General features: G+C 40.5%; 1 protein-coding gene across 9 annotated transcripts in view; it reads left to right on the top strand.

Annotated features, from left to right (window-relative positions):
• CLIC5 (chloride intracellular channel 5) overlaps positions 1-24,823 on the top strand; it is an 86,518-nt gene that overhangs the window by 27,363 nt on the left and 34,332 nt on the right. The window contains exon 2 of one of the 9 annotated variants that reach the window (XM_064411700.1): positions 239-404. The exons of 7 other annotated variants lie outside the window; for them this stretch is intronic. In XM_064411700.1, the coding sequence (XP_064267770.1) occupies positions 342-404 (63 nt within the window). In that variant the 5' untranslated portion in view covers positions 239-341. Of the gene's footprint in view, positions 1-39; positions 405-24,823 lie in introns of those variants that run through there. One more of the 9 variants, XM_064411699.1, reaches the window with a different exon arrangement.

Raw genomic sequence — 24,823 nt, 5'->3', positions numbered from 1 at the left:
TTAACCCCACCCTCTGTTTTTTTATGCTCTGGGCTATTTTGGGCAGGCAGCGAGGGCTGCAGCTCTGACAGATGAGGATCCTGTACCAGAGCACAGCAGCACTTGTTGCTCTGAAGAACTACCGTAACAGGGACTGCTCCTCTGCTGCCTGCCTTTTCTTAATTATTAATTTAATTGCCTGCAAACTTGTTTACTCCACTGCTTTCGAGCTTTATCATTACAAGTGATGTTTTAACAGCTTTGTGGGAGCGGTTCGGAAGGGAAACTCACACGCCGTGCAGGTGAAACCTCCTTTTGCCACTTAATATCAAGAGATCAGCTGGTAGCCTTGGGGGTGAAAAATGACAGACTCTGTTGCTGCTAATGGGGAAGGGAAGGACCCTGAAATTGAGCTCTTTGTGAAGGTAAGTTGCGCTGTGAACTGGACACTGGTGTGACTCTCAGATCGGCTCAGCTTCTACCGAATAATCAAACTTTAATTTTCTGGCGCTGGGTAGAAGCGGTGCTGTGACAGCCTGTTATCTCCTGCACACACACTCACTCTGCTTTCTTCTTCGTGACATTAGAATTAGGTAATGTTGTGGAGGGAGAGGCAGAGTTCCTGTGTTTTATTGTTAATTCTCTCCTCGTGAGTTTGTTCTGTTATTCTTAGCCTGCTGCCTGCAATGTACTGTGTCCTAACTTTAGACTTGAGGCTGTAGACTTTAGGTTTTGCTCTCTGAATCCTGACTTTCTTTTCCATTTTTGGGAAGAGCTGGAGGGTACGAGGATTTGGTTCCTCAGCAGAGGCTGTCAGGTCTGAAATGCTGATGGACCATAAAACAATAAGGACTGAGATAAGCTGTCAGTCTTCTGATTATTTACTGCAATACTTCCTTTTTTTTTCTTAAACTAGTAAAAACTTAATCAGTTTTTACTGTCAGTCTCCTCAGACTGAAGCTCATACTGATTTTATAGAGGGATAACTGAGAGCAGAAAGCAATTTAATGAAAATATAGAAAATTTACTACAGCTTTTATGTGGCAGGGTTTCAGAATGTTTCAAGTTGTATATGACTGTTGGTCCTGGGCTGTGAAAACCTTACCATTAAAATCAGTGGCATGGTTAAAACCCGTGACACATACAACCTTATTAATAGCAAACTTCATGCAAACTCTGTCTCAGTGAAGAGCTCAGATTTTTTGATGTTCAGAGTGTTTTAAGGCCTCTACACACATTGAGGCTGAGATCCCCTATGCAAATGTAAAATCATGGAATGGCTTGTTTTGGAAGGGACCTCAAAGATCATCTTGTTCCAATCCCCCTGACACAGGCAGGGTCGTCTTCCACTAGACCACGTTGCTTAAAATCTTGTCCAGTCTGGCCTGGAACACTTGCAGGTGTTTGGTCTCTCTGAGCCTAATGCATTCCTGTAAATCCATTGGATTATTATTAATATGTGGGAGTTACCTCAGACCCTTAGCAAACAGCCCTGAATGATTAGGAAAGCAAATTCCAACCCCTCCCTTCTGTCAAGATGAGAGTAGGTAATTGCTTTGTACTCCCTGATGGATATTTTGGGCTGTAAGTTGAAATGTCAGCCACATCCATGATGTGTATACAAAGCCTCTTCACACATCTTCCAGAACCAGTCAGTTCAGGTGCAGGTGCTGTGACTGAGCCAGCAGTGAGGTCTTTTTCCATAGTAAACAGATTTGACAAGAATTTCAGGTTCATAAGAGCCCAGTACATACTTTTTACAGAGAACTTAATGTACTAAAATGGACCAGCATGAGTCCATACAACCAGACACCTCACCTCTTACAAGTTGTTTCTACCAAATTATGTTTAATGGAGATGTTTATGGGCTAAAAAATAGGTTTGTGATGTTGTTTGGTACTCTGTCATCAGTCAGATGTGTGCTGGAATGGAAATCTGTAGCTGCTGATTTGTTTTAGTGCTCGCACTATTTCACTGAGGCTGACATGGATGTTTGTGATATGTGGTTCTTTGACTGCATCAGCTGTTAAAGTGAAGGTCATTGCCCAGATTCATTGTGTGAAGCTGTGCATCCATAAGATAGTGGGGAAAATGAGCACTGCATTAAACCAAGCTATGCCACCACCTGAAGATTTATAACTTCAGAAAGAACATTTTTAGTCATGTGACTTCCTGCATAATGCATATTACAGAATTGCATAGAGACTCACATAAAACTCAGAGCTGGAACAGAAGAATTAATTGGTATCTTCCTGGAGACTTTCCATTTAGGCTGAAAAATTGCAATTCTTGATGTTTTGGAAAGGTGCCATTAATTTAATTAAAAGTTTAAAAGGTTCTATAGTAAAGCATGTGACCAGAGTATTAAATTATACACTTCAGAAGTTCAAAAATAAAAAGAGAACATCCAAAGGAGAGACAAGCTGAAAGCTGAAAAATAGGAGAATATAAGAGAATCATGAAGAGGTGCAAACTTTTGTGGAGGGTGACTGCAAAGAATAGAATATTAGTAAGGGGAGGTAAACAGGAAGGCTGATCCAGGAGACACTCTGCAAAGAAGAGACTTATTCTGCCTGTTTTAGGGCAGGAAAGAACAGAAAAGTGGTAACTTCTGGAGGACCGTGAGATACTGGGACAAGTGGCAAATGTAAATATACTGGACCACGCTTGAGGCAAGTTCTAACAGCAGGGAATGTGGGGATCAATGAGCAATTCCTCATTTCAATTTTATAGAGATGATACTTCACCCAAGGAAAAGAGTTCTGTCCTGCATCCCTGAAGGAACACAGAAAAGCAACAATAAATCCGAAAATGTAGGGCAGTAGATGTGGCCTGGTGGAAACTGTATCTTCCACCAGCCCAAAAAAAACCAGAAAGGGCTGTTTTTCACCAGCCACCGTGTCCCCATTAAAAGCATTTTCTGTTTCAGGTTAAAAAAAAGAAAGGTGTTACACAATTGCTCCATTTCCCTTTGCTGTTTGTCAACCAGGAGAGCAGGAGCCTCAGACAGACAAGCAGGGAGTGTAACCAAAAGAGCTGCTCTGTAACCCAATGCAGGCTGGCTCGGGAGCTCCGGAGCACACACACAGCCTGGGCACCGCCAGGACACTGAGCTGCTGTGGCAGGGACAGGTTAAGTGGTTATCACACCTATTTGTTATCATCCCCATTGATTTCACTTGTTTTCTAACGGTGCCCCAGCCTGGATCTGTGAGGTATTTTTTTGTGAACAAGTGTTTGAGAGCAACACCCCCCCAAATCTGGGGCAGGACACGAGGAGAGCGATGGTGGGAGCGGGGAGGTCTGCCAGGGAGGTGGTGCTGCCTTGATCAGATGTGCAGCTTGTGTGAGCAGGCCTTTGCTGATGAACACTGAAACTCTGCAGCAGCAATTCCCCCTGTAAACTTGTTTGACAGGGAATTGGAGGAGGCTGGCACAGAGAAGGGTTTGATGCGTGGTGTCGCGAGACGCCGGCAGCGGCAGCAAGGGAACGTCAGGAGGTAGTGCTTGCTCTGTGCTTAACCCAGCTTGTTGTACCTCAGGCTAATTTCAATCCTCTGTGTGCTGGAGAAGCAAATTGCTTCTGTACAAATGACAATGACACCCTGCTGGAAGATATATTTAGCTTTTCCTGGCAATCTTGCACCTGTATGCGTGAACAGAATGAATTGAAAAATTGAAATAGTGCTCCTATTACGTGAAGTAATACAATTAAAACCCATAAGGGAGGACCACAGGACTTTGTGGCTTCTTTCTGTTTGCAATGGAAACAGGTGTTTGGATGTACATTCCTTGCCTTTCAGGATTAGAGTAATATCTAATATGAAAAGTTAATTTGAAGGGAGATACATTGTACCCATGGAAAACAAAACATGATGCAAAGGGAACTGCATTGCTCAGCATGCAGTCTGGAAAGCAAACAAATCCACAAGTGGACCAAAGCACATTTTATTTAAAAAATCTTCCTGCTTTAGAAACACTCTATAGTAAGGATATATCCTAACCCCTATTTGTGATAGTGAAAAGATGGTGATATCGTGGTGGTAGGAGAATGTGTGGTAAGCTGGCAGGCAGCTACTTCTAGAAGGAGTCATTGTTGTGGCACTGATGCATTTATATTATGGGTATGTTCATCAGTGTCCTGGGCTGAACCCAAATCAGGGGGACCAGTCGGTCGAGGGAGGTGATTCTGCCCCTCTGCTCCACTCCTCAGAGACCCATCTGCACTGCTGCATCCACCTCTGGCTCCTCAGCAGAAGGAAGATGCGAACCCACAGGAATGAGTGCAGAAGAGGGCACCAATTGGATCAGAGGGCTGGAACACCTCTGCTGTGAAAACAGCTTGGAGAAGAGAAAGCTCCAGGAAAACCTTAGAAAACCTTCCAGTACCTAAAGGGGACAGAGACCTTCCACAAGGGCAAATAGGTTAAAAGGGGATGGCTTTAAGCTAAAGGTTTATATATAAACCTATAGCTGTATATATAAACCTATAGTTTTTTTAATATATAAACCTATAGCTTTATGTATAAAGCTATAGGTTTATATTAGATGTGAGGAAGAAATTCTGTATATAAGGGTGGTGAGGTCCTGGGACAGGTTGCCTGAAGTTGTGAATCCCTGACAGTGTTCAAGACCAGGCTGGCTGGAGATCTGGGCAGCCTGGTGTTGTAGAAGGTGTCCCTGCCCTTGGCAGGAGAGTTGCAATGACATGAATTTTAAGGTCCCTTGCAGCCCAAACCATTCTAGGATTAGGTAAGCAAGAGCTTTTGCTTAAAATGTGTAAGGCTTTACTTCTCAGTGTTCACCCACAGTCACACTGAACAACCTTCCAGGGAAAATGTGAAGATGCTTCAAGTGTAGAAATCAAAAGAGACCTCAGAGGCCTTGCACTTCCACAGTCTCTACTTCAGACATTAAACATGTCCCCATCTTCCAGCTGACTGGGCCTGTTAGGATTGTGTCTAAAGGTGATGGCAAAATTTTGTACCAAGCTTACTGTTCTGAGTGACTGGGTCAGTCAGAGAGCCTGGCTGCCAGGACAGAGCAGTCATCAGCAGCAGGGTGCTCCACCAAAGCCCCAGGAACTGCTGCTCTCAGGAAGGTGTTGCTGTGCTTCTTGTGAACACAATTATCCCAGAAATTATCTCAGGGAGGGGCAAGTTGGGTGGGGTTTTGGTTGTTTTTTTTTTTTTTTTTTTTTTTTTGTTTTTTTTTTTTTTTTTTTTTTTTTTTTTTTTTTTTTGTTCTGGCTTATTTGGGGTACATTTTGTAGATTTTTTAAAAGTATTTTCTGCTTGAAAGGTGATTTCAAACCACAAATCCAAACTTGGTTTGGATTCTGGTGAAGTGTTGTCACATAGCCTTAAAGGAAGATATGAATAAAAGTGTTACACCTGTTACAAGAAATCATTCCCCACTGTTAAGGCTTTTGTGGTTTTAATATGAGAGAGTCACGCTGATAAGAAAACTGATTTCAGTTTCAGAATTTCAGGGTTATCACAACCAGTACTGGCTTTGCAATCAGGGAAGGATAACTTGGTAGGAACCTTTTAACACTTTATAACAAGACAGACTCTGCAGTGTATTTCATTCATAGACTGCCCTCAAAAAGTTTTTTTTTGTTGATGATTAGAAATCAGAATCAGACCTGGAGGGCTCTAAGTTCATTTCTGTTTCTTGAGAAGTGTGGCTATTTCCTGGGTATTATGAGCTCAGCTTGGCTTTCATACAAAATCATTCCTATGTTTAGCTAAACTTTCTAGATAAAAAGGAAATAACAAAGATAAAAAAAGCACAAGGAAGAATAATGACACTGAAACATCTGGTCCAACCTGTCTGGTGTTCCAAGACTGACCATAACATTTTTTTGTTGCCAAGCCTCTCACATTTTGAAAAGCCACAACCACCGTACAAAGCAAATGTGTACAGTGTGTGCAGTCTCTGACACCTTTCAGCTGTCACCCTGGAAGTGGTGGCAGCACAGGGTTTACTGTGTATCTTGAAATTTACATTTTGGATCGGCCAAGCAGGTGATGGGCACCATGGTTTGCGTCTCTTCAAACTGCTTTTGGTGAGGCAATGCATAGTCAGCAGCCTGAGTCTCCTCCTCCAGCATCCTGGCCTTGTGCTTTGATATTAAGGTTACAAAATTTACAAGATCTACCAGATCCTGTCTGGACACCAGGGAGGAAAATAATTTTACTAGGTTTGTTTAAACATCTGTAATAGAGTTTTGAAAGTTCCTTGCAGGGAGACTTGAGTATTTCAGTGTAGTGGTTCTGCTAAGATCTTGTCAGATCAGGAGTGATCAGAGTGACAAATCAGTAACAACTCCACTTTTGACCTGCTTAAATCAGGGAAATGCTATCTGGACTGACCATTGCTCCTCTGATTATTTTTTTTTAATTAAGCATTTTCAATAAAATAATTTAAAAAATAGTCAGAGGAAAAACATCCGTCTTGGCAAGAATTGATTTTGCTTTAAAATTGCATCTTAAAAAATAATTCAATAAATTGCCACATAACCACCTAGCAAATGTTTTAAAATTATAAGTTGCTTGTTTTTCCTTGTGATGAAGAAAAACAGTACATTAAAGAAGCTTTAGCCTGAGTTATACAACCCAGCGTCTGTGTGTCTGTGTGTCTGTGTGTGTGTGTGTCTGTTTTGTCTCTGAGCATTTGGAGGTTTTGTTTTGCGTCAAGGGCCTCGTTGGTGGGAATATTAGAGACAGGCAGTAAATTGTTTCAGCAGGCCAAGTTTATAAAGTGACTTGGCAGGGATATATTCACTATCCCAGCCACCTTGAACCTAGTCTGGAATGTTGTTAGGATTGCCTGGGAAACTAGTTCTCAAGTTAAGAAGGGATTTCCAGCTGTGTCTCCTGCCTCAGTCCATGGTCTCATCCTTAGTTTATGGTTAAAGGTGAGTGATGCCCTGATCTGCCATGGTTTAGGGGTTTTCCTCTACAAACAGCTGTGACTACTTGCTTTTTATTAAACTTGATGGTATTGATAGACATGGTACTCGTGATCAAAACATCTGATTAAAACGAAACATATTTAAATGCTTTGTTGAATATGCATACTTTCTATAAATGGGATCCGTTTGGATAAATAAGAATTCAGAAACATTCAGCTTGGGTCATGGCCACAAAAGCAAGTCAGTTTTGTAGTGCTGACTTCAGTGGCAGCAGAATTAGGCCTGGCTAAGTGTATTTGTGATCTTGTTTAAACTCCACTTGCCAGCTCCTTCCTTTTTTTCTGGCTTTTCTGAGCCCCACAGTCAAATTGGGTAAACACTGTGTTTTAATTTAACCATGAAGAACTGGTGATACTCCTAATTATTATTCCTGGTACTTAGAATTAGCCACCAATGTACCCTGGGTGCTCTGTGTTGTTTAGCTGCAGGTTGCTCTTTTTCCTTCTCTAGCAGCTCCCATCCAGTCAGGCTCACAGGTTGCTGGATTGTGGTTCAGCAATGACCATGAAGCTCCAGTGTCCTCAGGAAACTTTCATTGGCAATACATGGCTCTGCTGAGGCTAATCCAGAACAGCAAATGTCACCGGGATCGTTTGACATAACATCCCAAAAATACACAGGGAGCCTTTCCAGGAGAGCCAGCAGGAAGTGCGTCTGCCCGTGCTCCAGGATTTAATGTTGGGATCAAATCCACCTGCCTGTGTCAAATAGGGTTTAATGCAAGGCTGTGTAAGGATTGTGTAGGAGAGCACATTGATCATCACAGTAACAATATCATGTCGTTCTTGTGTGGCTCATAATTCTTCAAAATGTGGTAGATATGAGCAAAATAATCCCAGCAGTGCTGCAGAGGTAAGAGAACCATTATTTTGTTCGTAGTGTTTCCATTGATCAGCTAGGAGCTCTGGTAGATTTTTCAAATTACTCCTTTTTAACAGAGTTAGGTAGATGTTAAAGGGCTGTGCCTATAAGTGTTAGTTTTGTACATGAATAATACAAGGTTTCAGTGATAAACTTTTTTTAAGCTAAGGTTGACTTAAAGTCAGGGAGAATTAGTTGGGAGAAGGAAGGGTTTGGTTTTGTGCTGGATTCAGTCTATAAATCTTACATGATGCAGGAAATGAGAACTGGTACCTAAAGTGCCACAGTAGGTACTTTGTAAATAGCTTGAAGTGATTTGTTTGACACAGTAAAATTTCATGTGGCCATTTCCTTCTCCCTTTCCTTCATTGTTCCTTGATCTCCCCATTTTTTTGCACTTCTGTGTTGCTGACATGCAGTAAAATTCATCTAGATGGGGTAGCAGGGATATATATACGTACATCTGGAGCTATGAGTTTAAAAAATCTGGTTTTTGTATATCTGAGGAATTTAATCAGCATCATGTATTCCTGGCATGATTTTTGTATTAAACTTAAGACTTGGAAATTATTACAGTGGAACAGAAGTAATTCAAAGTGTATCCAGCTGTGTTTTGCAGTTCCAAAGCCAGTAATTTTATCTAATAATACCTAAGGGTGGAACTTAATCTAACTGATTGCATTTACAACATGTCATTGCTGTTTGTTACATAACTTGATTGCCAGTACACACATAAATGTAGAATGATGAGTTGATAGGATTTTTTTCTCTGATTCTCCTAAATTTAAAGATTCTTTGTAAATGAATATTATTCTGTCCCTCTGAAGAATAATTTAATGACTTATTTTTTGAAGTGTTTATGATTTTACTCTTCTGTATGTATCTATACTTTATTAATGGCAGTGTTCACTGGTTGAAGTGATCTTCCATGATTTAGCACATATACTTCTTTGATTCAGTGACTCAAATGATACCCAGAAATGTCGTGGGTACAGTGTCATAGGAGGAGATATGCTCAGAAAAGAGATTTGATCACAAAGCCCCTGAGATGCAGTTCTCTAACCCACCATAGCAAAGCTTTGCCAAGTTAAGATGGCCCCAGTGCTGTCAAAATCCAAATCAACCTTTTTTTTTTACTTTCCAGTCTATGAACAAATGAGCACTTCCACACTTTATCTTAATAGAAAGCAACTCCAATCATTCAAACCCTCTCCTTTTTATTATTTTTTTCTAATCAAACTGTGAAAAGATCCTGCAATGTGAATTTTACATGTTAAGCTCAGTAATGCTTCCAGGTTTTGACCCAAATTCTTCACAGGATTTCTTTACTTTTGTGCTTTTCTGCCTCCTTCAGTCACCCAAGGCAAGTTTTCCAGCTCTCCTCACCTTGATAAAATGCTGATACCAATCCTTCTCTAGTGCCAGGTTTGTGCACATGTGTTGCATCTTCTCTGCTTTTCCTGCTTGTTCTCACACACAAACAGACTCATAAATTTTTACCAGTCTTGTAATTCCCATGATTTCCATGCTGGTCCCCAAAGCAGCCTGGTTACTTAAGAGGTGTTGTATATCTGGAGCTCAAGGGCTTCTCCAATTTTTTGCACCTGATTTCCAAAAGACATTAAAATAGCTCCATTTTATGTATTTTTGGCAACCCTTCATACAACTGAAATAAAGCACTAACTGAAATGCATTTCAGGAGGGCTGTGTTGTATTAATACCTCTGTAGGACAGCAGGAGTTGAAAGTGCCCCTGCTATAGCTACTCTGGTATAAAGGACATTCTATTAAGGAAGATAAAGGTGCTCAGATAGTGACAATTTGTTCTTCTAAATCCTCATCTCGATAGATGCTAATTTTGTGTGCAGTGCAGATGACAGCAGCCCATGGCATTCACCTGTATGTGCTTGCTGGAAAGGTAATTAAAATGCTCAAGGCCTAATATTCAAGGCTGAAACTGATTTTCATTTACTTTACATTCTATAAAACTTGCAAGGATATTATATGGGAGTAGTAAGTTCCCCCTCCTCCCCTTTATTATGTAAATCCTGCTGTAAAGAAGCAACTTCTTTACTATTTCTGTTGCTTCTCTTGCATTTCATAGAAACATAGAATGGTTTGAGTTGGAAGGGACCCTAAAGATCATGTAACTCCCACTCCCCTGCCATGGGCAAGTACACCTTCTACAATACCAGCTTGCTCAGAGCCTCATCCAGCCTAACCTTTAATACTTTCAGGAATGAAGCATCCACAACTTCTCTGAGCAATTTTTTTGTTTCTTCTGGTCTGAGAAAAACATCTGACTCGGGTCACTGTTCACCAGTATCTCAGGTATTAAAACCTGTTCATGATTCTGGGAATGGGTTTCATGCACAGAGGAAATTTGCTTGATTTAGGTATGGCTTTAGTTACTGTTTCTCTTAACCAAGAAGATGCTAAAGCAGACATAGTATTTTTTATAACTTCTGCTGTAGATAAGGACATAAGTGTAATGCTTTACTTCTTGGAGAAGGGATCATCACCTCTAAAGAAACTGTGCTGCTGCAGACTCCCAGTGGAGTTCTAAGTATGAGGAGCTAATCCTTGTGTGCTCCATCTCAGAAATCTGACAGCTGAGTTCAGCAAGTGTCTGTATTCAGAAAAGACTGTTTAGCATCAGTTTTAAATGCTCAGAAGATCAATTTTTCTGTGAGGTTTTTTTTTTTTTTTTTTTTAATTCTTGGTAGTAAAACACAGGGTGATACTAGAAATTCTCCAAACTTCCTAGATGCTGATGGTAATTCAGCATCCTTAGATCCCAGTTCTGCAAAGGAGGCTGTGCAGGCTGGTCTGTGCTTTGGCAGCCACCTCTGAACATGACTCTCTTTGCAAAATCCATTCCCTGAGGTAAAAAATAAATAGAGATGCCTTTTTATAGCATTTCCAAAGCATTGTACAGTCATGGTCAGTACTTTACAGGTGCAGAAGCTGAGAAGTCATTGCCTTGTGCAAGGAGGGCCAGCAAGAACTTCACCTTGGTCCTGTGCTCTGTCCTTTAGTCAATAGCTCTTGTGTCCTTTGTGTTTTGTTCAGCACTTAGCATGACTGATTCAGTGTTCCTGTGCCACTCAGGCTCAGTAATTCACAGTAAATAGCCCAATAACAAACACACAAATCATACTAATCACAGCTATGCATTTTTACTTTCTCTTTTTGCCACTGCTATTAGTAGGGTGGGGTCAATGTTTAGATTATCTTTTGACCAGCTATTTTAAATAACACACAGTGTTTGTGTGTGTTAGGACATTGTAAGAGAAGTAGAAAAGAATATTTTTAAGGCTTAAAAATTGCTTAAGATTGCCATCCTGAAGGCAACCTTTCTCCTTTAATTAAAAGAGCAAACATCACTTGACTGCAATATTAAATATATCTGCAGGGTCTTTTTAATACAGTGGTAAGAGGTATAAGAAGACAGAGAATCCCAGAATGGTTTCAGTTGGGATGGACTTACAGACTGTCTATTTCTAGTCCCTTTGCCACGGACAGGGACACCTTCCACTAGACCAGGTTGCTCCAAGCCCCATCCAACCTGGCCTTGATCCCTTCCAGGGATGGGGAATTCACATCTTCTCTGTGCAACACATTAATAGTTGAGGTCAAATGTAGTCAGAGTAGGAGTAGGCTTAATAGTAATTGTAAAGGTGATTACCTATTGGAATGAATCACCAAAGAAGTCATGCCCTGTCTGCCTGTGCTTCAGACCAAGACTAGATATGCTGTAGTGAAGCACACATAGCAAGGGACAAGAAGGGAATAAGCACACCAGAAAGTCTGCAAACCAGCTGGGCATTACTATGAAGGAGGTTTTGACAAAACAGAACAGAGCTTGGTTGAAGCACAGAAGGGATCTTTGCTTTCTGTGTCTCTGAATGGCAGCACTAATTTGGTTGAGGTTAGTCTGACAGAAATGATGCTGAGAGGCTGCTTACGTGTCCTGGGTGTGATAATGGAATGTGATTAGTTCAGGTGCTGGGTAAATATGGGATTGCTTATCTTACCTGCCTATCAAACCTGGTTATGCAAGGGCCAGATTTGAAAGGGCCTCCAAAGGCTGAGCTGATGATTGCTGTGCCAGTACAGGTCAGACCCTGAAGATGAGACGAGGAAGAGCTAAACTGGGAGATACATGAGTGGAATTGCCTTTCTGCCTGTCATTGTCTAAGTCATTCCACAGCTCTGTGCTTTGGCTTCATTCCCTATGAACCGTTTGCCCCAACATCCATTTTTGTATCTGTGTAGTCCAGTAGCATGTCCAGATAAAATTTCCCCTCTTTTCCCTTTACTGAGTGACTGTAAAAGCTACCCAATCATGGTGGATTAACTCCTGACAAAATACTGAATTAATTTTCAGGTTGAGCTGGTGCTTCTCTCTATGGATTGCCAACTTGTCCTCTTCATGGCATTCTAACACCCAAATAAACCCCCTGAACCTTGACATCCAGGGCATGTAGCTGTTGTTCTGCCTGCTGCTGCTTGCCTGTACCTGTGTATTGTCCCAAACAAGTGGAAATCAGAGAAACCAGCCCCGATGGATCATTGCTATTGTTGCTGGTGTTTTTCTAGATTGTGACTCAATTTGTGTGGGTCAACAGGCACGTTGTGTTACTGCTTTCCTTTTGCTTTTAGCTGCTGAATGGGCAACTTCAAATAGATGCAAATGCATATCATGGGGGGAAATTATTTTCTTTCATTGCCCTGTGCTTTGTGACGAGCCATTGCTGCTGATTCAGTGTGCAACTGGAGACCTGTTTTGCTTGTTTATTTTATTTACTGTATTTTTTTAAAAAGCTCTTCCTGAATGAAGAGGGATTGAATCATGGAATATTCTTGCAGGTTCTAGGTTCTCTCGGAATGGCAGTTTTAGTTGTTTTTCTGTGCCTAGTTCTTTTAAATGCCCAGGACATACCAAGAGGATTCAGTGCAACAATGCCCTTCATTATTAAGTCTATTTTCAGTCTTCAATTAGAATTTGGTTCATTAATTGACTTTTCATTCTAAGTGTTAATTCATCCATGCAGTTTGACAAGGAAGTCTATTTTCTTTCTTGTACCGAAATGAGCTAAATTTGAATTTTTGTTTTTGTTTTCTTTTTTTACAACAATATCTCTGAGTCTCACAATTAAGCTCTAGATCCAGTCCTAGGACTGGGTCTTGCTTGAGGTTCAAAAATGATATTTCCTCTGCATTAAGCCCTCTGTCCTCAGCCTGGTCCAAGAGGGAGCCACAAGGAGCTCCTTGGGGTGCACGAGTGTAATCTGCTATTACATACTTCAATTCTATATTTGCAAATCTTCCATTACATGTTTCTCTAAACACTCTGTAAGTCTTCTTGCTGTTCAGTCTCTGCTAAAGGCAGGTGAATGTGGGTGAGGGAAGACTTGTTTCAGGGTGGGGAGTATCCCCTGCCCATCCTGGCTCGTTGGCACCAGCAGCCCTCTGACCTGTGCCTGGGGGAACACCTTGTTCTCTTACTGGGCAGAATCTCTGCTCGATGGCCTCATGATTCACAGTTTATCTCAAAACAGATGATTCAACAGTAATAATGTTTCTTAGAAATGCTGACTGTGGACAGCTCCTCAGGTCCAACCTTGAAGAGGTGGGGAAGGATGTGGCCAAGATGGGAACTTTGGAGAGGTTATATAACTTTTATAGAAAGTTATATATATTTTTTATAAAGTTATATAAATATTATAATCTTCATAAAGTTATAATTAGTCCCATGACATCTCTTTCACTTTGGGCACCAAGGACTATTAATTTTTTAACTTATTAAAAACTATTTGAATATTTATTTAACATTTATTTTAAGCCATATCCAGGATCTTTGAAAGTGAGTGCAGCATTAGTACTAATCACCTTGTGCCATTCTGCCAGAAAGAGAGATTTTGCACTAACAGATGTTTAGCTTTTCACTGGAAGTGTGAAATTATAGGATTTCTCTTGTTATTTTTTGAAGACCACCCGTGTGTACTTGACATTTTACAATAATAGGGGGAGGGAAAAAAAAAATCTCCATTTTAGAGAGAATTGTAAGTAAAGATTTAAAAAAATAGCTTATTTTTCAGATCTTATTCAGGTATTTGAGGGAATTAGGCCCAGCTGTACACAAATGTATAGAAAATGTTCAGAAATTCTCTTGCCAAATCCTGGTTTCTCAATTACCTGATTAACCTGGATTGTCTCCAGAGAAGGTGGCACCTTCTTGTGAACTTAACAATAAATGGATGAGGAGATTTAGAGAGCATGACCCTTGTGTCACACTCTATTTCCACCATATCACAAAGGATTTGTTTAATTTGAATAAAGCATCTGGGTGACAATGGCAGAGAAGCAGAGTGGAGAGCCAGAGAAAGGGATGGGAGGTTGGGACAGATCTCAGGGCTGCTGTCACCAAATCAGTGGTGAAGCCAGGGAATGGGGAATGTGGCTGAAAGGTGAGTGGCATAAAATGAAATGGAGTAAAATCAACAAAGTTATTATTTTCTTGTGGGGGGAAGAGTGCAAGCAAGAGATACTTTGGGAAGAACTCTTCTGACTGCTTCTGAGAAAGCTGTGGGAGGACAGAACAGGCTGGAGAAGAGTTCTGCTGTACAGCCATGCTGGAGTCACTGCTGGTCCTTTTGGAGGGTGCTCCACTTGGGGCACGAGGGACTTAGGAGTGATAAAAATAAAAAAAAAAAATTATATTTGGAATCAACAACATCAGCAAAGATCCCAGAAACAAAAGGACAGTAAGAAGTGAAGAGATGCTAAGGAAAGTGCAATTGATTATTTTGATTAATAGTATTGAATTAAACTTAATTAAGCCTTGGGTTTCGGTTTGGTTGCTTTTGTTTTTCATGCTGTGTAAGAGGATAAAATGAGATCAGAGGAAATTCACTCTAAGCATCAGGTAAAAATTTGTCTTGAGAAAATTATCAAAACCGTTTCTTTTTAAAGCATTTCAAACTGACCCAAACAGTACAGGTAAAGGAATTTAAGAAATCATCTTGTACTGGGATACTGAGCAAACAAGAAATGTGTTCCACATTTCTCTCTTTGATCTGTTCTTTTCTGTTTGCAATATTTATCATACATTAAATTTAGAAGTCCATAGTGCAAAAAAATATTTCTAAATTCTACTTTTACTAGTACATAGTGTTATTCAAAATTTCTCAGTAGCTTTTGGAAAGCACCCTGCTTATTTTCTCCATCATTTGATATTGAACACACAAATTGTTTTGCTTTTAGGTGGGTACCAAGGAACATTTACTTGCTGTTTGTGTGTATGTCTTAGACTCTTGCTTTCACTGCAGGTATTTTCACTTATAAACTCAGGACTTGTTCTCTGTTTCTTGTTTAAGAAAATATTCAGAGGGAGTGGCATCAGAAAAGACTCTTGTAGTGCAACACCCCTCTAATGGCTAAATGTGACTGCATGTCTGTGTAGATGATCAGATGAATGAATACAGCAAGGAACAAAAGATGAAAAGTAAAAAAAAATCCCCTCAATACTGAACTCTGTAATTATTTCTCTGTGAGTAACTGGAAGCCAGAAAATTTATTTATAAGGCATTTTAATTCTCAGGGCATTAAGGCTTGGTCCAAATACCAGTAATATTGTATTGACAATTAGTTTATTGGAGTGATTGTGGGTTGTGCTTGGAAGACACACTTCATGCAAACATCAAACCAAAGACTGCCTTGTGCCTGTGGTTTGCTGGTGCTTTGCAGCACAGTTTGATCTGCCTTCAGTGGAAGTCAGAAACACCCATCACATCTTGGGATGGAGCTGCCCCTGCTCTCTGCAGGGCTGTGAACTTTGGAGATGCAAAAGGACAGAGGAAGGCCCACTCCTGCCCACTCTGGGACACCTCCCAAAGGCCGCAAATTGCTCTTTTAACCCATTCAGTATTTTTATGATGTTAATAAGGTACAAAACGAGACCCTCAGGACACTTTATGGGATCAGCTGATATGGTAAATGCCCTTATCAGCAACAGCCACCATCCAGACCTTTTATTTGCAGTGCCTGCAAGTGACTCTCTTTCCTAAGACTGCAAATAAAGTAATGGAATTTCAATAAATAATTCAGCCCTGGATCTTATTTCAGGTTCAGCGTTGACTTTCAGCACCTGGCTGCTGTTATTATTTGTTAGTTTGATACGCTGCTTAGAGGCATGGAAATTTGGCTGCTATTCACCAACATTTGCAGGATATGCTGTGTGGCCAGATTAATACCCCTGGCTCAGAGATTTTTAACAGACATCCAAATTCCAGATGTGGCAGGTTTAATTCTTACAAGAAAAAATGCTTGCAGGATTCTGGTGCTGTAATGGGAACTCTGCACAGATCTTGTTTTGGAGAAACACCTGATTTGCACCTGATCTCCCCTAGAAACAGGAATCATTTGGCTAGAATTTGCATTGCCTATGACACCTGTTGGCACTGATCTATCTCTCATTTTATTTTCTGCATCTTCCTCAGGGGGAAATGATTTTTTTTTGGTATATAATTAGCTCTCAGGATATAGAATCATCACTATCTGAAAGTATTAAAATTGGTGCTTTGTGAGTAGCTAGATAAGAGTTATTCACAAATTCTTCCTTCAGGGCACTTGTGGTTTTAATCATTTATTAGGAAGAAACTAGTGAATCCAAAGTATGACTCTGCTTTCACTGAAGTCAGTGGAAAATGTAGTGGGAATATTTTGTGTGAATACTGACGGTAATGGAATTAAATAAGGTACATTATCACTGAATCATAGAATATTTTGAGTTGGAAGGGACATTTTAAAGGTCATAGAGTTTGATTCTCCTCCAGTAATCAGGAGCATCTTTAACTAGATCAGTTTGCTGAGAGCCTTGTCCAGCCTGACCTTGAATGTTTCCAGGGATGGGGCATCCACCACCTACTCCATTGGAATATAACCCATTAATGGATGTGACACCTAAAGCAAAAAACCCTAATGAGATCCTGCAGGCTTAAGCTTCCAAAATGAAGGAGCTGCGTTATGGGTATGCAGAGCTGAACAGGCACTGGTGTCAAAATCTTGCAGGACAAGATCCTTCCAGTACCTAAAGGGAGACAATGAGAAAGATGGAGAGAAAATATTTACAAGAGCCTGCAGTAACAGGACAAGGGGAAATGGCATCAAACTGAAAGGAAACAGGTCTAGATTGGATATTAGGAAGCAACTCTTCCCAGTGAGGGTGGTGAGGCCCGAGCACAGATTGCCCAGACAAGCTTGGCTGCCCCATCCCTGGAAGTGTCCAAGGCTGGGGGGGATGGGGCTTGGAGCAACCTGGTCTGGTGGAAAGTGTCCCTGCCCATGGCAGAGGGTTTGGAAATAGATGATCTTTAAGGTCCCTTCCAACCCAAACCACCATGATTCTAAGTTTATTTGCCTTAAAAAAAATGGATTTGTGACTTTCTTGTTCAAAGCCCTTACTTCTTCCTATGAGATTGTCCATTGTATCCAAAACAACCAGCAGTAGCTGATGCTTCAGCATCTCTATTGAATTTTACTAAAATCGTGAGAGTTTTCTAAATACTGCTGTGTCCTGACTCCCCAAATCCTGTCAATAGGGTTCCTTCCAGTGCTTGAACCCACGTGCATAAATGCAACTGATAGATAAGAAAAAAAAGATTGCACGTATAACTGATGTGACAGTTTTTGGAAAACCCAGAAAAGGGACGTTGACTTCCATGGGAGCAGGAGCTGCTCCCTGCAATGCAAGCAGGCAACGCTAGAGGGGATTTTACTACCACTCTATGTGTGGCCTGTGCCTCTCCCAAAAACCCTTCCAAAACATATGTTCTAGTTCAGCCACAAGATGTTGGCTACAGGCTGAGCAAAATCTATGTTTGTATGATGCAAAAGGTCAGGAAAGATTATGATAATTGTCCCCTCTGGCCATGAAACCTCTGAGTGAAATTCTGGTACTGTCAAAGTCACGGGCAAATTTGCCATTGACTTCACTGGGGCCAGATTTCATCCTGTGCAGGTCAGAGGGAGGCAAAAGTCTGTGCCACCAAGCATCCAGCACTGGCAGCAGAAGCAGCTTTATTGTCAGAATCACTGATATATACTGTTAAAAAGGATTTTTAAAACATTCTGTGCCCCCTTTATGCTCTGCAGCAGGATGAAATAAATCAAGACCAGTTTTACCAGCTTCTTTTGGTTTCTTCAAAGCCTCCACTAGATGCAGATTACACAATCTCCTTAGAAAGCCTGCTTTGTGTTTCGTTAGGCCTATAATTACACTCATTTTTCCCCCTCCTAAATCTTTATTGTTGCAAATTGAGCAAAATATTTAATCCCATCCTCTGTGGGCATGAACAACAATGGATCATCATCCTCTTTGTGAAGCATTCTTATGCATGCTTGAGGAGACTGTTATGTTGTAGTAGAGCAACATGTGTACATCTCATTAACTTGTTGCTGTTTCCTGTAGAGGCACAGACTGATGATTCACATTGTGATTTACGTAAAACCTCCTTCACTTTTCCCTCACCAGCTATTCCCCATCCTGCATTTTGTACATCACATTTTGTTTTTCTCACATCTTACACCTTGAAGTTTATTTTGCCGAATTTCATTTAAGTGATTTCAGACACTTTGTTCCAACTTCTTAGCATCACTTTGAGTCTACTTCTCTCCTGGGAAATCCCAGTAACCTCTCTGTGCTTGTTGTTGGCAGGAAATTTTGTTAAGTTCTGTCTGTTCCTTCCTCCATTTTGCTAATGGAAACATTAAGTATGACTCATCTTGTCACAGACCTTTATGGTACCTCTATTTTTTATGTGTTTATGCGTTAACAGAAAACTCGATTATTGCTGCTCCATAAGTATTTTTTAAACTCCTTGTACAAGCACTTTGCAGAGGTTTCATATAGGTCTAGTTTCCCTATTTTGTTAATGAAAGTGTGGTCTGGATCTGATGCCATAAACCTTACAGAGGTCAGCTCTATGTACCTGCTTCTTCTTTCCTACCCAAAGTGCTGGAAAACCTGGCAGAGAACAAAATTCACTTGGGTTAATTAATGTTATTTGTTCCTGATATGTCCATATTGTCTTTTCTTATCAACTTTAGATTTCCACATTCACTTGTGAGTTACTGTTACTCATTTGTTCTGACATCTTTCTATATGTTAAACTTATATATCTGACATTTCTAGAGTTATTTTCTTGTTCCTGTGATGTCTCTCTCACAGTGAATTGTTGATGAGTCCCCAAAAAGCAAAGCTTTTAAATGCTGTTTTCTGAGGTTGCATCCACTGGCTGATGTGGGTACCCAGGATCCTGTTCCAGGGTCCTGGTGAGTGGTGGGAGCACAATTGCTTTATGAAATTGGAAGAGGCGCAGGAAGAAGTGTAAAGGATGATTGTTGCTTGTCCCTCAAGCCAAGAATTAAACACCTGTATTTTCAGTCCACTGTGTTCTGAAACACAGGAACTTTGTGTCTAATCTGCTATCAAGAGTTATGATGAGAAAGGCAATTTTTGGTTATGAAGAATTTCAAGATTTTGCTCTAAATTGTGCTAAGTCTAAAAAACTAATTTTAAAACATTCACAGCATTACTGAACAGAGGCTGTGGTGGGTTTTGTGTGAGGAGGGAAACTGCAATAGTAATTCTAAAAGGAAATTTTGTCTGCTGGGTGGGCTGCTGGGCAGCCAAGAGCCTTGTGAGTCCTGCTGAGCTGCATGTTGTGACCTTCGAGCTTTGTGTGGTCCCAGCACCTTTCCTGTCCATGGGGGTTGGCCAAAGACCACAACTCCAGGTGTATTCCCCAAGGTGATATGGCCAAAGCTTTCATGCATCTCCATCAGGTATTTGTCACATTCCAAGTGAGCTCTTCAAATTTTTTGTGTAGTTGCTCAAGAAACTCACAGTTAGTGATACTTTCCTCTTACTGAGGCTTTTAAAATCAGCTTTTCATTTTGGGTTGCTTGTGGCATGATTTGCCAAGTGTAGAGAGTTGATACTTGTGAGAAGTCAGCTGCCTTCAAATTGTCTCACAAGATCTAAAACTGTTAGCCACTCTGAAAATGTCAGCCTGCATTTAGCACCCATCCTTTAGCTTGTATTTTGCTGACATTAAAAGAATATAAATACATACTCTGTGTGATTTCTTTCTACAGTACTGCTGGTGTTTTTAGTGACTCTCACTCTTTTGGGGGCTTTTCCCTTATACATCACCCTCTGAAAGTAAGTCTTGGTGTTCAGAAGTTTCTTACAGCAGAGCAATCTGGAATATGGTCTCTTGGAAAAAGAAAATTTTGGTACCAACTTTATACATATATATATATATTTATATATTTGGTGTAGGAAGTTTTGTTATAGTTCCCACTACTTCTGATTATCTAATATTAAATTCTGATTAGATTGGCCACATGCAAAGTGAAGTAACAGATCTACAAATACAAATAATGTCATGTTCCAGGGTGTCAGACTAGTCTGTGCTCTTCTAGTCTATTGATATTTGTCAAGTCATGGAACTTTAGAAGAAAGCAGAGGAGGTGATGGAATAGCACAGAAACCTTTCCATGGGATCAGACCATTCAGCCATGCCTAGTCTGTAGCTTTATAAATCTAAACTGCACATGACTGATTGGAATCCTCAGACATCACAAGGTTTATTTCAGAGCAAAAATTATTTCATGCAAGAGCAAATGCAGTGGCCAGTGGCTCCAACAAAGCCCTTGAGGAAACTGAGACCTATTTGTTCAGGTTGATCCCTGTGCATGCAGCTGCTGTGCTGCCAGGACCTCAGCTGATAAATCTGGCAGATAAATCTGGTCTTTAGCTGTGAATATCCTAACCCACCAAGAAAGGATTCTCTGGAAGAAGCCAACATATAGGACTGATCCCTTCCTGCCCATGCTGCCCCTCATGTAGATATAAAAAGTTGAAAAATCATGATTTACCAAACCTCTAAATAATATTTGTCATGTCCTAACTGCATGATGCCTATGGGGTCTCCAACCTGCAATTCCATCCCCAGAAAGTCCTGAACGTCTCAAGAGTACAAATGCATCTCCTCCAAAGCTGCAGAGATGTGAGAGTGCAGTGGCAGCTCCTTGGAGCTGCTCAGCCCTGCTGTGCTGCTCAGCTGCTTGGAACCCAGTGTGAGAAGCCAGCTCCCCTCAAACTGGCCAGCAGCACAGACCAGTCCAGCTTATGTGCACCTAAAATATATGCCTGTATGTAATGCCAAACTTGGACAGCATTTTGGCTGGCTTTTGGGGAGCTGGCTAAAGAGTCTCACCACTTCCTTTTTGTTTTCTTACTACCCTGACAGCCCTTCAGGCAAGTGCTCTATTTTTATTTGACATATATGCACATGGTCCATTTCCATGTGTGTGTGCTTAGGGATATATTCCTGCTCTATCTTGCTGTCCTTTGGAAAGCTGCTGCCCACAGCTTCTCCTAGCAAAATGAAATCTCAGGAGAAGTCCAATGAAGCTGAAATGTTGCACAGCAAATTTATTATTGTTTTCATTGGCCCCTGTTCAGGAAAGTTCTTAAGTATGTGCTTAAGTCCTATTGAAATCAACAGGACTTAAGAACATGCTTAAAGTCAAGCATATACTTCCTCTGAATTGGGATGTATTTCAGCACATGCTTAAATGCTTTCCTAAATCAGAGCCATAGTGAACAAGTGTCCTGTGATACACAGGGCTTGTGAGACAAGATTTACTTCTTACCTAAGACCTACCAGTGCTGCTCTATGAATGTACAGTTCTTAGCTTGCCTCTTGGTAGGTGGCACTCCAGAAAGCTCACTGGCTTTTGCATTTGGATGAGAAGTTAAGAAGGAAAAAAATAACCCCAAGAAAATGGAAAAAAAATAACCCTTACTAAAGCAATACCTTGGCATGTCTGATCTCATGTTGCAACCCGTGTTTTTTTCCCTACAATGGAGATTTGTGCTATTGTGTGTGTGGTATAATTACTAAGACAGATTTTTTTTTTCTTAATTGCACAATAAATAGGATATTTCCTGGCCTGCTTTGCGTTTCCAATAGGATTTTCACTTCCCTTTTGGGTTCTGAGTGTAAGGAGAGTAAGTGTCAAAAGGCAGGAGCTTTCCCAGTTTTAAAACAGAGAGGATGTAACCATGTGTAATGTGAGCCTTGAGTTTGATTGTAGGGATGATGAAATCAAATCCCTCCTAAATCGTTACTGGGAAACATTTAGGTGAATTAGTCTGCTTATTTTTGTTAACTTGTTAAATACTTTTGGAAAAAAAAAAAGTGTTTTAATGTAATCAAAAATATCTCCTTGCTTTACCCCACAGTCTAACAGACCCCTGGACCATGTGCAGAGTGACCTCAGTGCAGTGAAAAATGAAAGGAGAAGGAGGATAGATAAACCCAAATACTTTATTTGCCTGGAAAAACCACAGTGCTTTGCCATATGCAATTCTTTCTAGTGCTGCCATTTTTAGCTAGATGCTTAGTCATTATTAATGATGGTGTATTTCTCTGAAGTTCTGTATTTTGGGAAAAACTGGAACTTGTCTTTTTTTTCCTCCCTTAAGGTTAGTTAAAATAATATACAGTTGTCTGTGTGTATTGCATGTACCAGTTGGTGTATTTTTTGGAATATGTGAGGAAATTTATTCCAGTTATTTAATTTATAGCAAAGTATTAGCTTGAACTTGAGAAGAGCTCCTTGTTCACATTGTTCAGCTGTGCTGCGCAGTGGTTGGAGGCTTTTGATACTCCATGACTTCACAAAAATACTTGACATAAGTTCATAAAATCACTGAAACTATTTTTTCTCCCTCCTGAAACCACCTAAATTTTGTTAATTGCTAATGAGTTCATGCAGCTCCCACACATGCACACAAATGTTTGTAAGGTTTAATTAATTCACGAAAAATATCTGAACTGTTTAAGGAGGAGCACCTTATAATTAATAAAGGAGAACATTTTGTTCATTCTTGCCATTACTCAGATAGAGGGAAGCAGCTGCTCTTACAGGAGGCTTTTCCTGATGTGATTATACTGAGTTCCACCCAGGGCAGGACCTTGCATCACTTGGTGTGAAGGACAGAAACAGCTGGAGACTAAGTAGAAAAGCATACTTTTTTGAGTAGGTAAACTAATAAATTATGTTTGTGGGAAGCAATGGGAGCAGAAAGTGCTGTTTCCAAGATGGAGAAACTAAGTCTTTAGAAATTCTGCCTCCACAAACTCCAGACTTTTTTATTGCTGGGGACCACATTCATCCCAGTTAAAACCAAGACACTCAGTGGATTCAGTCAAAAATGGACAGATTCATCTTTCAGATGTGCATCTTGGCCTTGCTCACACAGGAGACCTTCCCTTGGGCACTTCAGTTAGACTTCAGTGGGGTGAGTAGTGATTGGCCAAAAGGTCTCACCCAACAAATCCTCAAATCTTTTATAATTTTCCACAGTCACTATGGGAATTTGCCTTTTCAGGTGAGGCTCTTCTCAGCTGGGAGTGCACTTTAACAACTCCATCTCCTTTATCCTAGTGCCCACAAAGCCTCAAACTGTCCCTAGCTGCAGTCTTTTATTCAGAATTGTCAGACTGTCCTTAGCTGCAATCATTGTATCAGAAATATCCAATGTTAGTGGTAGGGAGAGTGCATATGTCACCAACTTGCTCCGTTTTATAAGTGCTTCATCACTTTTACTGTGTTTCAGGGAAGCTGCGTGAGAAAGCTTTTGTGAAAAACAGCAGGGATAAATGGTGGTTCTCCAGCTTGTCAATTGTATGTTCTTTTCTTTCCATCCACTGCTTGAGTTCTTGATCTTGATGAAGGTATTATTTAATTCCTGCCTTTCTGAGCCCTTACTCTTGGACAAATAGGTAACAGATTTTTATTTAGGCACTACTGGGGTGCTCTAAGAAAGCTTTTTTTCTTTGAAGCTGAGAGTGACTAAGCCTGGGAAGTTTTCTTTCTCATCTCCTCCTGGTAGTTAATAGACTTCACAAGGGATCTCAAAACACTCTGATAAGCCTTTGAAGTTGTTACCTACTAAGGTGTTGCTCTTTCTGCATGCTGAAGGTTGAATTACTGACTGCTGTTAGAGGCAATGAGAAAGGATTCACAAAACCGACAGAGCCTTGCCTATAATTTCCACAGAAAAAGAGCTGAAAATAATAGATAAATTGTGTTGCTGGGGAGATTTTGATTCTGTTCTCTCTTCTGTCACCAGTTTGCCTTGTGATTTGTGGTAGCATTTTCATTTATGCCAGTCACATGAGATCAAAACCCATGAGTCAGTCTCCACCCAAATCATAAGTCTGGCTTCCAGATCCCAGAGCTTTGAACAGAGATCATACTGTACTTTTTCTTTAGTTTATCTTTTGTTTTTGGAATTTCCTCTGCCTATTCCCAATGTGTCTCTGGCAATAAATGTTTCCTATTGCTTTGGAAGTGTTGAGAAGGAATTTTGACCATTTGGGACTGTTGGAGGCCTCATTTGACCTACACAATTAATTTTATTTTTGATCACCAAGTCAGTCTTATTTCTTCCAGATTTCACATCTTCTTAATTTTCCCTATGACTTCTACATCCCTTAGCCCCACACAACCCATCACTTCTGTTTCTCCCTTGTCATTATCATTCTTCCAGGCACATGGTGTAACTCTTGGGGGTGTCCTTTGCTGAGTTAGACTCAGGGATCCTTGTGGGTCCCTTCCAATTTAGCAGATTCTGTGATTCAGCTGATTCTAAGATTGTGTGATTCAGTTACTTTGTCCCTTCTTTAGTCCTCTGGTCTGGAGATGGTTTTTCACCATTCCCTTGAAGGACAAAGAACATATAAGAAGATACAGATCTGGATAAACCTTAATCTTTGCATGAGAATAAACAAATGGAGAGAGCAGAGAAATTGTGTTCCTGTGTCTTTCCTGAAAAAGATGAAATTGTGATTTATGCCTAAGATGGTGAAAAAATCAAGGGGAAGTGTGGTGTCATATTGCTGTTTTCTCCCATAGTGTTT

This window comes from Passer domesticus, chromosome 3, assembly GCF_036417665.1.
Source record: "Passer domesticus isolate bPasDom1 chromosome 3, bPasDom1.hap1, whole genome shotgun sequence".
Lineage (NCBI taxonomy): Eukaryota > Metazoa > Chordata > Aves > Passeriformes > Passeridae > Passer > Passer domesticus.
This window is presented reverse-complemented; position numbering and strand designations above follow the sequence as displayed.